At 46.0% G+C, this 16713-nt stretch overlaps 1 protein-coding gene across 1 annotated transcript; it reads right to left on the reverse strand.

The window, feature by feature from the left end:
* Positions 1-1304: 1304 nt before the first annotated feature.
* On the reverse strand, positions 1305-1806 carry LOC129007906 (large ribosomal subunit protein uL23-like). The gene has a single exon (XM_054439277.2). The coding sequence runs from the start codon at positions 1804-1806 to the stop codon at positions 1408-1410; it is 399 nt and encodes a 132-aa protein (XP_054295252.1). The 3' UTR covers positions 1305-1407.
* Positions 1807-16713: the final 14907 nt, after the last annotated feature.

Below are 16713 nucleotides of genomic sequence, written 5' to 3' on the forward strand. Positions count from 1 at the left end.
AAAAAAAAAAAAAAAAAAGAATGGACTCAGACAAGGCTGTTTCTCCTTATAGGGGCAGAAATGGCTGCAGTTTTTAAAGATTTTACATCTTTGCACTAAACTTCAATCTCACTTCAAATTACTGGGCTTCAATCTGTTTGGGTCAATGTTTGTCATAGATTCACTCTAAAGCAACCCCTGTGACCAGAGAAAAGTCAACACACAGAGGAGGGTAGAGCTGGCTTGGGCCATTCCCTGACCCAAACACTGGGCCCGGGGATGGGATTTTTCTAACTGATTTAGGACATGCCCCTGAGGCTGGAAGTGAAGCCAGTCCTAACTAAAGAGCTCCTCCATAGAGAACGGTGTGTGAATGGATGGGGGACCGACTACAGAATCCATGACAAAGACATATCCACCCAGGGGGTCCAGGAGACCACTGTCTACTTCTATTCTGACTTGGGTCTAGTTATCCCTCTCCTCACCAGGGCCAGGCCCTGCAGAGGCTCACCAAATTTCTGTTGGGAACCTGGTGCATACCAGGCTGTAGGCATAGCCTAGGGCCTTGGTCTGCATAGCGTGGAAGCCAAGTCAATCCTGGTCTCTTTTAATGCCTCTTCAATCAGCCCCATGATGCCCCCAACTCTTCCTGTCATCCTAGGCTGACTCCCAAAATGCAAGTGAATCCAGACAGTGGGACTCTCCTGTACTCTTGGGATGATGCTGCCCTCTGTGTTTCCGGCTGTTACTACAGCATCCTGAGCCTGTATCACCTGGAACCTTGGTTCATTTATAGATGGGAGCTCCCTCCACTTTCTGCTTTAACTGAAACCTGGCTGAGGACATGGCATGAGGCCTTGCTAACTTCATCAAGATAGCCCACCTACCATGTGACAAGGAGGAAGGTGGTCTGCATCCCCCGCCCTCACTGCCTCTTTCAGATCACCACTGTTCTTTGGGCTCCTTTCCTCGGCACTTCCCCTACATTCACTGAGGACTTTGGCCCCTGACTCACAGACTTCCCAGGAGAAATACTGCCATCATCCTGGGTGATTTAGTGTCCCTGTGGATAACACCTTCTATATCTTAATCTTAAAGTCCCTAACCCCCTTGTCTCCAATGACCTTAGCCTTTCTTACTGCTCAGGCCACTCATCCCCTTGGTCACACTCTGAGCCTTATCATCACCTAAAAGTAATACTCTGACAAAATCCGATTATCCAAACATAGGCACCTGTTCTCACAGCTCCCCCTTCCTTATCTCATTACATCTGTGTCCCCTTAACCTTCCATCTTCTTTTTTTTTTTTATGGTGAAAAGATATATATATATTTAGAATTAGGCAGCTGGACTCAGTTTAGATGATCCCAATTTTGTTGGCAACATCCAAAGCATCGTAATCAGGAGCCAGTTGAACATATGCTTTCTTCTATCCATCAGGCCGAATCAGGGTGTTGACCTTGGCCACATCAATGTCACAGAGCTTCTTCACAGCCTGTTTAATCTGGTGCTTGTTGGCTTTAACATTCACAATGAACACAAGTGTGTTGTTGTCTTCTATCTTCTTCACGGCAGACTCAGTGGTCAGCGGAAACTTGATGATAGCATAGCGGTCAAGCTTGTTTCTCCTGGGAGCGCTCTTCCGAGGATATTTGGGCTGTCTCCGGAGTTGCAGCGTCTTGGGCCGCCAGAAAGTGGGTGACATGTGGATCTTCTTTTTTTTGTGGCTGTGGACACCTTTCAACGCTGCCTTCTTGGCCTTTAAAGCCTTCACTTTGGCTTCGGCTTTAGGAGGGGCAGGAGCTTCCTTCTTTACTTTCGGCACCATCTTGTGATCTTGTGAAAAGGCCTTCCACCTTCTTGACATCACGTAGTGCTGAGCAGCGTAGGGAAAGCTCCATTCCCCTGTAGACTGGCGCCAGGGTCTTCAACCCCCTGATATCTGGATTCTCTCTCTACTACACCACTGAAGCCACTAATGTCGCCAGGGACTTCCTTGTTGCTAAACTACAGGGACCCCTTGTCTTCTTAGCCCTCTAAGTCCTTATCTTTTTAATCCTCTTCTCTATGTTGACCACTTCTTCATTCTTGAAATCCTCTTCTCCTGCGGCCATTAAATTGCCGGTCACTCATCATTTTCTTCTAACTCCTCAAATGCGCTTTCTCCTTCTTCTTCGCTAATTCCTTTTCTTCCCATCAGCCCCATAAATGTTGCTGTTCCCAGAGCTCTGTCTTGGTTTACTTCTCCTTTCATTTTACAAATTCTTGGATTATCTCACTCATACTCAAGGTTTCAACAACCACCCAAATGCCAATGATGTCCAAACCTAAATTTGGGGCCTTGATTGCTCATTGGGTATCACTACTAGCATGCCCTGCAGGGGCCTTAATTTCAGCATGTCCCAAATTGAACTTTCTATTCTCTACCCTAAACTCTGTGGGACATGACAGAATGTATGGCCGGGCGCAGTGGCTCATGCCTATAACACCAGCACTTTGGGAGGCTGGGGTGGGTGGATCACTTGAGGTCAGGAGTTCAAGACCAGCCTAGCCAACAAGGTTGAAACCCCATCTCTACTAAAAATCCAAAAATCAGCTGGGCGTGGTGACATGCACCCATAATCCCAGCTACTCGGGAGGCTGAGGCAGGAGAATTGCTTGAACCCGGGAGGTGGAGGTTGCAGTGAGCTGAGATTGTGCCACTGCACTCCAGCCTGGGTGAGAGCAAGACTCGATCTCAAAAAAAAAAAAAAAAAAAAAAAAGACAAAGACCAACAGATGTCACCTCCCTCTGGACAGAAAAGGAAATTTGAATAGTACTCATCATTACTAATTTAAGATGTATTAAAATGTCCCAAATATCCCTTTTATTCAGCAAGTTGATGAATATAAAAGTATTTATAATCTTATTTTCTCCTTCAAGTCCTGAGTTGCTCAACTGTGAATTCTCCTCCCACAGATGATTTCAGGAGGACATGCTGTGCCTTGGCCATCAGCCCACCTTGTAATGGCCATAGACACGAATCATGGAGTAGAGAGCAATTGTCTTGTAAGTGGGTGCAGTGTATTTGTTTGCATGTTTAGAAATGTATTTTGCTTTGATGCAGATATTAAGCATACTATAAGAAGAGGCTGGCCAGGTGCAGTGGCTCACGCCTGTAATCCCAGCACTTTGGGAGGCCAAGGCAGGTGAATCACATGAGGTCAGGAGTTCCAGACCAGCGTGGACAACATGGTAAAACCCTGTCTCTACTAAAAATACAAAAACTAGCTGGGCATGGTGGTGGGCGCCTGTAATCCCAGCTACTCAGGAGGCTAAGGCAGGAGAATCGCTTGAACCTGGCAGGCAGAAGTTGCAGTGAGCTGAGATCGTGCCACTGCACTCCAGCCTGGGTGACAGAGCGAGACTCTGTCTCAAAAATAAATAAATAAATAAATAAAATTAAAGAATTAGCCAGGTGTGGTGGCAGGTGCCTGTAGTCCCAGCTACTCAGCAGGCTGAGGCACGAGAATCACTTGAACCTGGGAGGTGGAGGTTGCAGTGAGCTAAGATCACGCCACTAAACTCCAGCCTGGGTGACAGAGCCAGACTCCATCTCAACCACAAAAAAAAAAAAAAAAAAGAAAAAGAAAAAGAAAAAAAAAAGAGAGGCTGAGTCATGTGTAAAGCTGAAAACAGATATGAGACCCAGCATATCCTCTGAAGACACTCCAGGAGGGTCTTATATCACCTTTTGAACTGTGGGCTCTTACCAGGCAGTTCCAGGTCTTATGTAAATGGACTGAGAATTTTCTAGAAAGTGAGACACCAGCTCTGGTAATGGAGCTTCCAAAACTGGCTAGGGGAAAAGCAGTCCCTATTGACACAGCCCCTCCTGGGTGCCACTGTGATTGAGGGATGCAAAGTAATCTGAGGTCTCAGGATGAACAAAGTTTTGGATAACATTAATTTAACCTACTCAGTTTGTCATCTGTTTTCTTGGTGTGTGGTGCAAGAAACAAAAACCTAACCAACTACTTTAAGAAGGCAAAGCGGGGGTTGAAGCTGGTTGGAAGGATAACTGAGTGTTTCAAGTAGCAACGAAACCAGAAGAATAAAAGGGAAACTCTGATTTGGGACCTTGGTCAGACACGAAAGGAACCAAGGATTCAGTGTCTAGTTCTCTGGTTTCCTCTGCATGCTGCCTTCAACTTTCCCCACCACTGCCTGAACTCCTCAGTGTGACTGAGTGTCCTTAGCTCCCTGGCCTCATTCACATCCCACCTGCCACTGGCAGAGAGGGACTGGTCTATTCTCACTGTGCTCTGCGAAGGGACTCTGGCCTGGCTTGGCTCAGAGGGAGACCCCCAAACTATTGGTGGTTGGGCTGTGAAGAGATCTGATGAGACCTCTTGATTCAAGTCTGCCACTGGACCAATTAGCTATATGCCATGGAGACAGGGTCATATAGTACAGACCTGGTCATTGGGCACTCACCCTGTGTAACAAGGACAATTTCCAGGGTAGAAGGATGTGTAAGAATATTCGAATTTGGGGCCAGGCGCGGTGGCTCACGCCTGTAATCCCAGCACTTTAGGAGGCCGAGGCGGGTGGATCTCCTGAGGTCAGGAGTTCGAGACCAGCCTGGCCAACATAGTGAAACCCCGTCTCTACTAAAAAATACAAAAAAATTAGCTGGGCGTGGTGGCAGGCGCCTGTAATCCCAGCTACTCAGGAAGCTGAGGCAGGAGATTCGCTTGAACCCGGGAGGCGGAGGTTGCAGTGAGCTGAGATCGTGCCACTGCACTCCAGGGCAACAAGAGCGAAACTCTGTCTCAAAAAAAAAAAGAAAAGAAAAGAAAAGAAAAGAAAAATAATATTAGAATTTGGACTGCAATTAGAATATTAGAATTAGAATATGGGCAGCCACCCTAGTGGGGATTACTACATCATTGCTAAGTAATTTTTTTTTCTTTTTTTCTTGAGACAGAATCTCACTCTATCACCCAGGCTGGAGTGCAGTGGCACGATGTTGGCTCACTACAACATTCACCTCCTGGGTTCAAGCGATACTCCTGCCTCAGCCTTCCAAGTAGCTGGGATTGCAGGAATATGCCACTACATCCGGCTAATTTCTGTATTTTTAGTAGAAACGGGGTTTCGCCATGTTTCCCAGGCTGGTCTCAAACTCCTGGGCTCAAGCCATCTCCCTGCCTTGGCCTCCCAAAGTGCTGGGATTACAGGGGTGAGCCATCATGCCCAGCCGCTAAGTGTTTTTCAATTCTTTCCCACAACACAGTCAAATAGCCTTAGCACGTTGCCCGTGATAATGAGGTCATGTGCCAAAACACCTAAGAACATGGCTAAGCCCTCTCTCCTTGCTCTGTCAGTCCCTCAGGCCCCTGGGCTGTCCTCCGTCTCCTGGCTTCCAAGGCCTCAGCCCCTCTCCCAGGCTGCTTGCAAAAGTGTCTACCCAAACCCTGCCCTCTGTGTTCGCTCCCTCTTAGTTGATCTCTTTTCTTATTATGCCCAAAGGGAGAGCCTTGAAGTCTTCTGGAAGGGAAACATCTACAGATGTAAATCTGCACGTGCTCCGTAAGAAGACTGGAGGTTGAGGAAGGGTTTCCTTCTAAGATCTGGTGCAGCCGGGCATGGTGGCTCACGCCTGTAATCCCAGCACTTTGGGAGGCCAAGGCAGGCGGATCTCTTGAGCCCAGGAGTTCAAGATCAGCCTGGCCAATATGGCAAAACCTCATCTCTACAAAAATACTAAAACTAGCCGGGCACAGTAACTCCGGTAATCCCAGCTATTCAGGAGGCTGAGGCAGGAGAATCGCTTGAACCCAGGAGGCAGAGGTTGCAGTGAGTCAAGACCGCACCACTGCACTCCAGCCTGGGTGACCAGAGTAAAACCCTGTCTCAAAAAAAAAAAAAAAAAACCAAAAAACAAACAAACAAACAAACAAACCTGGTGCAGAAGAATAGGTGAGGGGAAGGGGCGTTTGTGTTGCAGACTCCCCACATGGGTCTGGGTCCCTCCCCGGGTGAGGGTATTTTCTGCCCCCCTAGATGTGTGAGCCAATGTGTGTGTGTGTGTGTGTGCGCGTGTGTGTATGTGCTCATGCATGAGCCTGTGTGACAGACCAACTGCATGCAACTGACAAGTGGGCAGCTGAGAGTGGGCAGTGATTGTCCCAGGCCCTTCCCACTCACTCCAGGTGCAAGCCGGGATCCAAGCCTTCTGCCTCTGGCTTGCAATTGAATTTGACACCTGCACTGGCCTTTGCTGCTCCCTAAGGTTTGAGCTCTTATTCACCTTCTGGCCACATTGGTTAGCATCTCCTCCTCTAGTTTCAGCTTTCACATTAAACCGCAAACCCAGCCTGTGGGAAAGTCCTCCAGTCAACCTCACACCAGCAACACTCTTGGGGCTCAGCAGGAAATATGCATACTACTTCCTGTCGGGGAGGGAGCTAGATTCTTCCTGGTCCTGTCTGGGCACCAAAGAGTAAGAAAGATAGAGAAGCAGCTGCTCTGCCAAAGGGGAAGAAATGTTCGGCTCCGAAGTACAGCTCTGCCCTCCACCACCAGCCTGCAGCTCTGTCTCTGCTGGGGCCGTTCAGCATTCGGGAACCAGGAGATAGGAAGGGACCTAAGGGGACCTGTGGGTGGTAATGCTCAAGACTCAGGCACAAGGGCCTGGGCTCAGAGGAGGCAGCACCAGGAACACTGGGGACAGGAGGATGGTGCAGGGGACATGAGGGACAGTGCCTAGATCAAGCCTGCTGAAGGAGCAGACAGCAGAGCTGGTGTTGCAGCAAGAGCAGCTGCTCTGGGCCCTTGCCAGAAGAAGATGGGGCTCCGAAGAGGACAACATTGCAATGGTGACACAAGTCCTTCTCTTCTTTTCTTCCTAGGGTTGTTGTGACTCATTCCTTGATGGAAAAAGCCTAAGCTCTCTTATATACATTCCTTTCATTTGCTCATTCATCAATATTTTCAGCTTTTGTCTGAACAAGAATAAACAGAAATTCATATTTTTCAGAAGTTGCTTATTGCAGAATTGAAACCCAGCAATGGAAAACATGAATCTGGCAGTGAAACTGGCTTCACTGGCAGTGAAACACACTATGCTCTTGCCACCCTAATAACCTGTACAGCTGCATTCCTCTGGGCCTTGTTCATGATGATGGATCCCTCTACCTAGGAAACCCTTCTGCCTCATCCACTTGGCAAACTCTTACCCATCTTTCAAGCCGTAGATGAGGTGTCGCCTCTCCTGGGAACAGCAATACCCAGCTCTTTATCCCGTGGATTAATTGCTTACCATTTGGTCCCCATAGTGACCTACGCTGGCCACAAAAGAACATTATTTTATTGTATATGGCTAGTTGTTTCTGCCTAATACCTCCACTAAACTGTGTACAATGGAGAAGGAGGAAGGATTATCTTGTTTGTATTTGTATCTGTGTCTAGCACTAGCCAGTAACTGCTCAGCATTCAGGTACCAGGAGAAAGAAGGGGACCTGGGGTTGACATTGCTCAAGTCTCAGGCACAGAGGCCTGGGCACAGAGGAGACAGCACCAGAACACTGGGAGCAGGAGGATGGCGCAGGAGACATGAGGGTGCAAGGACTAGCACAGTGCAAGTCCTTAAAGTAAATGTTGCTGCACATGGTGTTCCACACCTGCAATCCCAGCACTTTGGGAGGCCAAGGTGGGCAGATGGCTTGAGCTCAGGACTTTGAGACCAGCCTAGACAACAATCCCGTTTCTACAAACAAAAATTAGCTAAGCATGGTGACAGAAGCCTGTAGTCCCAGCTACTTGGGAGGCTGAGGTGTGAAGATGGCTTGAGCCTGAGAGGTTGAGACTGCAGTGAGCCAAGATTGTGCCACTGCACTCCAGCCTGGTCAACAGAGTGAGACTCTGTCTAAAAAAATAAAAATAAAAATTTAAAAAAAAAAGTTGATTGAAAAAAATGAACTAAAAAATTGAATCAGCAAAGTAAACATAAGTGCCATTTCCCTGTATGCTCTGGTCCCTTCAGTGTCGAAGCCAGGAATCTGTTTGGGAAGCACGTGGTGGAGCCAGGTCCTCTGTCTTCCCCAGCTTCAGTATTTTGCTCCATCTTTTAATGAGGAAGCTTAAGCCTGCGTGTGGTGGTTCATGCCTGTAATCCCAGCACTTTGGGAGGCCGAGGCAGGAGGATTGTTTGAGCCTAGGAGTTTGAGGCCAGCCAGGGCAACACAGCAAGACCCCATCTCTACAAAAAATTTTAAAATTAGCTAGACATAGTGGTGCATGCCTGTAGTCCTAGCTACTCTGGAGGCTGAGGCAGGAGGATAGCTTGAGCCTAGGAGTTCAAGGCTACAGTGAGCCGTGATTGTGCCACTGCACTCCAGTCTGAGTGACAGAGTGAGGCCCTATCTCCAAATAATAATAATAATAATAAAGACTGAGAAGCCTTGAAATACAACCTTTTCCCAATTTCAAATACAAATTTAAGAGTCCTCATGGGTTTTTTTTTAGATGGAGTCTCACTCTATCACCCAGGCTGGAGTGCAGTGGTGTGATCTCGGCTCACTGCAACCTCCACCTCCTGGGTTCAAGTGATTCTCCTGCCTTTGCCTCCTGAGTAGCTGGGATTACAGGCGTGCACCATCATGCCCAGCTAATTTTTGCATTTTTAGTAGAGATGGGGTTTCACCACGTTGGTCAGGGTGGTCTCAAACTCCTGACCTCGTGATCCGCCCACCTCGGCCTCCCAAAGTGCTGGGATTACAGGTATGAGCCACCGTGCCTGGCCCGCCTCATGAGCTTTTATCTCCATTTTCACTCCCCAAGAACAGGCTGTTCGATACTCGTAGCAATAGTGTGTGACAGACAGGAAAACAAACTGCACATTTTATCGTCCAAATCACCTGGCTGCATAGGTCTCTTTAATTGTTAATGGAACTATGGGATGTCTAATCCTGTTCAACAGAAATCAAGGTCTAGCAGTAAAATTCTTTCTGGAACTGCTGTGCCTGGTGCTTTGCACCAAGTAAGCCACTAGAAAATTAATGCTATAAGTACATGTAACGACGAAAGTGAGGCAGGCCAGGAGGAGATGCTGCAGGGTCTGCTGCTATCATATGCCATTCTTGACACAGCAGAAACCTCAACCAAGGAATGAACCCGGGGACCCTCAGATCTTTGCAATCCTCAGTCATGCTGTTAGGGAAGGAGAATCAGAGTGATATCATTTTAAAATCAATTCCATCTTTTTTTTTTTTTTTTTGAGACAGAGTCTCACTCTGTCACCCAGAGTACAGTGGCACAATCTGGAGTACAGTGGCACGATCTCAGCTCACTGCAACCTCCGCCTCCCGGGTTCAAGCGATTCTCCTGCCTCAGCCTCCTGAGTAGCTGGGATTACAGGCGTATGCCACCATGCCTGGCTAATTTCTGTATTTTTAGTAGCAATGAGGTTTCACCATGTTGGCCAGGCTGGTCTTGAACTCCTGACCTCAGGTGATCCACCCACCTTGGCCTTCCAAAATGCTAGGATTACAGGCAGGAGCCACCGTGCCTGGCCTAAACTCCATCTTAAAACTAGCCAAGGCACATTCCTTGCCACTCATAAGCTGTTTACAGTTGAGGAAACATCTTAAAGATACCTGCAAGGACATACTCCTACAACTAAAAGTCCAGATGTCTCAATACCCATAACAATATATGCTTTCAAGATAATTATAATGGCCAGATGCAGTGGCTCATGCCTGTAATCCCAGCATTTTGGAGGCCAAGGCAGGAGCATTCCTTGAGCCCAGGAGTTTGAGACCAGCCTGGGCAACATAGCGAGACCCCATCTCTATGAAAGTAAACAAAAATTAGCCAGGCATGGTGGTGTGCGCCTGTGGTCCCAGCTACTCAGGAGGCTGAGGTGGGAAGATCACTTGAGCCCGGGAGGTGAAGGTTGCAGCGAGCTGAGATTGTGCCTCTGCATTCCAGCTGGGTGAGAGAATGAGACCCTGTCCCCCCCCAAAAAAAAGCGAAAAACCCAAAATATAATTATAGTTATACTTTGAGGTACTTACACACTAGAATGTCAAGGATAGCTTTCTTTAAATCAACAGAATAATAAATTTTGTGATGCTGTCAACCTACTCTCATGTAGACACATCTTAGCCTAGCTTTTATGTAGACAAGACCTCTATATAAGAAAAACTTAAAGATGAGGTGTTCCTCCTCTTGCCTTCTGAGGATGTTCTACTCTGTAACAGTAGCTTTCTTTTTTTTTTTTTTTTTTTTGAGATGGAGTCTCGCTCTGTCGCCCAGGCTGGAGTGCAGTGGCACAATCTCAGCTCACTTCAACCTCCGCCTCCCGGGTTCAACCAATTCTCCTGTCTCAGCCTCCCAAGTAGCTGGGACTACAGGCGCATGCCACCACACCCGGCTAATTTTTGTATTTTTTAGTAGAAACAGGGTTTCACCATATTGGTCAGGCTGATCTCAAACTCCTGACCTCAGATGATCCACCCGCCTCAGCCTCCCAAAGTGCTGGGATTACAGGCATGAGCCACTGCTCCCAGCTGACAGTAGCTTTCAGTAAACTACCTCTTCTCACTGCACTCTGTGACTCACTTTGAATTCCTTCCTACACAAGATCTAAGAACCCTCTCTTGGGGTCTGGATCAAGACCCATTTTTCTGGCAACAATACAGTATCTAGATGATTTAACTCATGGCTACAAGTTTAGAAAAATATGTTGCATTAGGCAAGCTCTTTTCATTTCAAGCAACTGACTCACCTTAAAATAGCTTAAGCCAAAAGAGGAATATGTATAGGCTCATGGAACCAAACTAAGATTGGCTTCGGGGACTCAGATGTTCTCAGATCTTGCCCTCCTCATTTCTCAATTCTGCTTCTGTGTTGTTTCATTCACTTCACCTGCAAATCGGCTTTTGCTATGCAGCTTGGCCTCCTTATCTTTGCCAGCAACTGGAGCATCTGCAAGGTTCCAGGATAAACTCCATTTGGTCCAGCCCAGATCATATAGGTACCCCTGTACTCAAGGGAGTGGTGCCCATTATTAGAAATTTGTGGGGGGAGTAGAGGATGATTATTGGACAAATCTTTGCAAGCCAGGTGACTTGCTCAATTTCTATTGACTGCATATGTTAATAACTTTTTGTTTGTTTGTTTGTTTGTGTGTGTGTGTGTGTGTGTGTGAGACAGGGTCTTGCTCTGACATCCAGGCTGGAGTGCAGATCTCGGCTCACTGCAACTGCCGCCTCCTGGACTCAGGTGATCCTCCCACCTCAGCCTCCCAAGTAGCTGAGACTACAGGTGCATGCCATCACGCCTGGCTAATTTTTGTATTTTTAGTAGAGATGGAGGTTTCACTATGTTGCCCAAGCTAGTCTCGAACTCTTGAGTTCAAGAGTTTTTTTTTTGAGACGGAGTTTCGCTCTTATTGTCCAGGCTGGAGTGCAATGGCATGATCTCAGCTCACTGCAACCTCTGCCTCCCGGGTTCAAGCGATTCTCCTGCCTCAGTCTCCACAGTAGCTGGGATTACAAGCATGCACCACCATGCCCAGCTAATTTTGTATTTTTAGTAGAGACGGGTGTTTCTCCATGTTGGTCAGGGTGGTCTCAAACCCCCGACCTCAGGTGATCTGCTCACCTTGGCCTCCCAAAGTGCTGGGATTACAGGTGTGAGCCACCGCGCCCGGCCCCGGCCTCAAATATTTTTTAAAAGGAAAAAGGAGTGGGAAAGCTTCAGTAATCCCACCAGTCACATAAATTACAGCTGTTGTTGGCCTTCATTCTTTTAATGCTTTAACAACAATCCCATGTGTACAATTTTGTTTGCTGGTTTTTTTTTCTTACTTTATTATAACACATAAATTTCTCTAATCATAAAAACTTCTTGAAACGCTGCTTTAAATATCTATATAGTATACTCTAAAGACTCACCCAGGCTGGAGTGCAGTGACACGTTCTCAGCTCACCGAAACCTACAGCTCCCAGGTTCAGGTGATTCTTCTGCCTCAGCCTCCAAAGTAGCTGGGCTTACAGCACCTGCCACCACACCTGGCTAATTTTTGTATTTTTAGTAGAGGCGGGACCTCTACTAAAGACCAGGCTGGTCTTGAACTCCTGACCTCAAATGATCCACCCATCTCGGCCTCCCAAAGTGCTGGGATTACAGGCATGAGCCACCGCTCCAGGCCCTCTGAAGACTTAACTACTTCATCCAGAAGGAAAGAAGGCAGTGGCAGCATAGTGAGGAGGCATTCCTTCTGTACATGTGCCTCTGTCCTCAGTCCCCTGAGGCACTTTCAGTTCCTGGGACACAATTCCAACTTCAGAGGAGAGGGCATTAAACTGGAATTCCCCTCCGCATTTCCTGCACTTCTCAAAACTTGTCTCATTCACACTTATTCTTCCTCTTCTCCAGGCTCAGAGAACTTGCTACAAATTTGGCTAGTGGTTCAGCCAAACACTTTAGGTTTGAATCCTGATGCTGTAGCTTTGTAGCCTGATGCTGTAGCTTTGTAATTGGGGAAACATTTTACCTCTGTAAAAACCATTTGAAAAATGGGGATTTTGTCACAGAGTTCTTATGAGGATTAAATGTCATTATGTATGTAAAACACTTAGCACGTAGAAGATAAATAATACCAAAATCAGCAAAACCCAGGCCAGGTATGGTGGCTCGCACCTGTAATCCCAGCACTTCGGGAGGCCTAATCGGGCAGATCACTTGAGCCCAGGAGTTTGAGACCAGCCTGGGCAACATGGCAAAACCCTGGCTTTACCAAAAATACACAAATTAGCCAGGCATGGTGGTGCACACTTGTGTCGCCAGCTACTTGAAAGACTGAGGCAGGAAGATCATTTGAGCCTGGGAGGTCGAGTCTGTGGTGAGCTGAAATTGGGCCACTGTACTCCAGCCTGGGCTACAAAGTGAGACCCTATCTCAGCAAAACAAAACAAAACAAAACACCCCAGCAAAACCCAAAGAAGATTCCCCTCTAATTATAGCCCTCTCCTCCCTTCCCCTTCTCTTTCAGTAATCCTTCTTGCAAATGATCTGTGCTTGCTATCTCTATTCCCTCATCTCCCATTTACATCTCAACCCATTGTAATCTGGTTGTTTCCCCTGTACTGACACCACTCACCAAATATCTTCTAATGAACTCTAGATACCTTCACAGAGCTTTGAGTCATTGTTCAATCTTTTCTGTCTTAGTCACAGTTAATCAATTTCTCCTTCAAAATTCTCTTGTTCTCTGTCAGATTCCATCCAGTTCTCCTAATTCTCAGCCTGCACCTTCTTACTCTCCTTTGCTGCCTGAACTCTGTCTTTTAAATCAGGGGTCCTCAACCCCTGAATTAATGGCAAAACCCCCATGGTACCAGTTCGTGGCCTGTTAGGAACTGGGCCACAGAGCAGGAGGTGAGCAGCTGGCAAGCCAGAGACGCTTCATCTGTATTTACAGCTGCTCCCGATTTCTTGCATTATCACCTGAGCTCCACCTCCCATCAGATCAGCTGTGGCATTAGATTCTCATAGGAGCACGAACTCTATTGTGAACTGCACATGCGAGGGATCTAGGTTGCATGCTTCTTGTAAAAACCTAATCCCTGATGATATGTCACTGTCTCTCATCACCCCAAGACAGGACCATCTAGTTGCAGGAAAACAAGTTCAGGGCTCCCACTGACTTACATTATGGTGAGTTGTATAATTATTTCATTACATATTACAATGTAATAATAATAGAAATAAAGTGCACAATAAATGTAATGTGCTTGAATCATCTTGAAACCATTCCCCTGCAACACCCCAACCCCAGTAAAAAAATTATCTTCCACAAAACCAGACCCTGGTGCCCAAAAGATTGGAGATCGCCTCTTTAATTAGTATTTGTCTTCAACTTTCATATGTCTAGAAAAAGCATGATTCTTTGTTATGAGATCTGAGTTGGAATTCTGACTCTGCTACCTACTAAATTGATTTCCTAAATTATTTTACTCCCTTGAGCCTTCATACTCTCACCTGCAAAAAAGTTCCTCCTCTCCTGTATAATCATCCTAAATTGAATTGTATACCAAACCTATATTTCCAAGCCGGGTGCGGTGGCTCACACCTGTAATCCCAGCACTTTGGGAGGCCGAGGCGGGCAGATCACAAGGTCAGGAGTTCGAGACAAGCCTGGCCAACATAGTGAAACCTTGTCTCTAGTAAAAATACAAAAATTAGCCGGGCATGGTGGCAGGTGCCTGTAGTCTCAGCTACTTGGGAGGCTGAGGCAGGAGAATCGCTTGAACCAGCAGGTGGAGGTTGTGGTGAGCCAAGATTGCGCCACTGCACTGGAGCCTGGGCAACAGATCAAGACTCCATCTCAAAAACAAAAAAACAAAAACAAGCAAAAAAAACCTGTATTTCCCATTGGCATAATGAATTAGCATAAATTGGAATTCCAGGCCTGGAAACCAATTTCATACCATAACTACATCAAAAATCAGAACAAATATATGCTCTTCAAAATGTTTATTAACCATATAAAACTAAACAATGTGAACTGTGATGTAAATGTTCCTTTGAGGTATTTTTCTTCATGGGCTGGACTGGCTGAAGTTTCTTTGACTCTTAGTTTAATGAAGTTTGGACACAACATGCCATCTTTTCCTGGTGAATCTTCCTAGGGCATACATAGATCTTTTTCCTTACTCCAGAGACCTTTGAATTTGCACTGAAAATTAGGGTCATCTGCCACAAAGAAAAAAAAAGTTCAGTAATGTTCAGATAAATGCCTCTCAGAAGTTTTTGAATGCTAAATGTTGGGAGAGGGACAGTTTCAATGACGTCTTATTCTTCCATTTTTATAAAAATCTACTTTGCTGAGCTTCCGAGAAACGTCTAGCAATATTATCAGTTTGCAAGAGAAATTTCTAGATTCACTTACTCTGCAGTGTCTCTCAGTTTCAGTGATGCTTTTTACAGTTATACAAATACCTTCAAGAATACTGAATGAGGCAGCTTCCTCCAAATTCCTAGTTCCAGGCTTCACTTAAGATTTACATAATATCCAAAACACTTCCAAAATTCTTCTTTGATCTATCCTCCTTGTTGACTGCTTTAATTGGCCTTTGCAAATTTCACAAATAAAGATACCTTAAGAATGCAACAAATTCTGTAGCAAGCCGACTCAGAAAAAAAAATGCAACAATTTATTTGCTCTGTTGGTCAAAAGTCAGTGAGATGCTTTGTAAGGATGAATTGGGGAAGAAAGAAAATTACTCTATTGTCAGGATGCTGCTGCTTAAGAATTGGGAGACAGCCTGGAGCATCCCAGGACAGTTGGCATTAAACCTAGCTGTTATAAACTTTTTTAAAAATGCCATAGTTTTTTTTGAGACAGAGTTTCACTCGAGTTGCCCAGGCTGGAGTGCAATGGCACGATCTCGGCTCACTGCAACCTCCCCCTCCTGGGTTCAAGCAATTCTCCTGCCTCAGCCTCCCGAGTAGCTGGGATTACAGGCATGGGCCACCATGCCCGGCTAGTTTTGTATTTTTAGTAGAGACGGGGTTTCTCCGTGTTGGTCAGGCTGGTCTCGAACTCCCGAACTCAGGTGATCCGCCCGCCTCGGCCTCCCAAAGTGCTGGGATTACAGGTGTGACCCACCGTGCCTGGATTTTTTTTTTTTTTTTTTTTTTGAGAAGGAGTCTCGCTCTGTTGCCCAGGCTGGAGGGCAGTGGTGTGTTCTCAGCTCACTGCAACCTCCACCTCCCGGGTTCAAGCAATTCTCTGCCTCAGCCTCCCAAGTAGCTGGGATTACAGGTATGCGCCACCACGCCCGGCTAATTTTCATAGTTTTAGTAGAGATGGGGTTTCGCCATCTTGGCCAGGTTGGTCTTGAACTCCTGACCTCGTGATCCGCCCACCTTAGCCTCCCAAAGTGCTGGGATTACAGGCTCGAGCCACTGCGCCTGGCCTCAAAAAAATGCCACAGTTTCTTGACTTCCGGAACAAAGTAGAGTGAAAATCAAAGCTTGATAATGGACTCTTCAAAATACATTAGTTCATTAATTAAAGCCTACTACTCTTGTATTCTTGGCAGGATAAAGTTAAGGCAAAAGTTTCAATTTGCGGTCAATCACAATATGTAATACCTCCTACCCAACCGCAAAGTCAATATTAAAAATTTTTCTACCTTACCAAAGTCAGCTTTCCAAAAAAGAAAACTTTTATCGATGGCGAATACCTGTCTCAAACAGTAACATACCCCTGCATTTTAGTTAAGTTTTCTGGAAAAATCTTCAATGCTTCAATCTTAGCAACAAACAAAAACTGTTCAAAGTTTCAAACTGTTCAAAGAAAATCCCTATCCTCTTATTTTCTATCCACAGCAAGGTCCTAGTTCAGGCCCTCCTTTCTTGTACGGTCATTATTATATAATAATCTTGAAACTAGTCTGAACATAATTCCCTGGATCTATTCTCCAATCTACCACCAGCATCTTCATAAGGTACATATGGTCTTTTGAACCTTCATTCTACCTTGCACAGTCCCTCCAGCATTAGCATTTATTACATTTTATTGTCATTATATATTTACAAAAGTCTCCTCTATTTTATCCTGATTTCCTAGTGGGCAAAAACAAACTCTTACTGGTCTTTGGTCTACTACGTAGTCAGCACATAGCACTCAACAAAAGTACCTTTAGTTAAACGAGTCTAACTCTCATATCAGCT

This window comes from Pongo pygmaeus, chromosome 9 (assembly GCF_028885625.2).
Source record: "Pongo pygmaeus isolate AG05252 chromosome 9, NHGRI_mPonPyg2-v2.0_pri, whole genome shotgun sequence".
NCBI lineage: Eukaryota > Metazoa > Chordata > Mammalia > Primates > Hominidae > Pongo > Pongo pygmaeus.

What these genes read in the sequence shown, in the direction of transcription:
- LOC129007906 (XM_054439277.2), bottom strand. Translation starts at nt 1,806, where the DNA reads ATGGTGCCGAAAGTAAAGAAGGAAGCTCCTGCCCCTCCTAAAGCCGAA.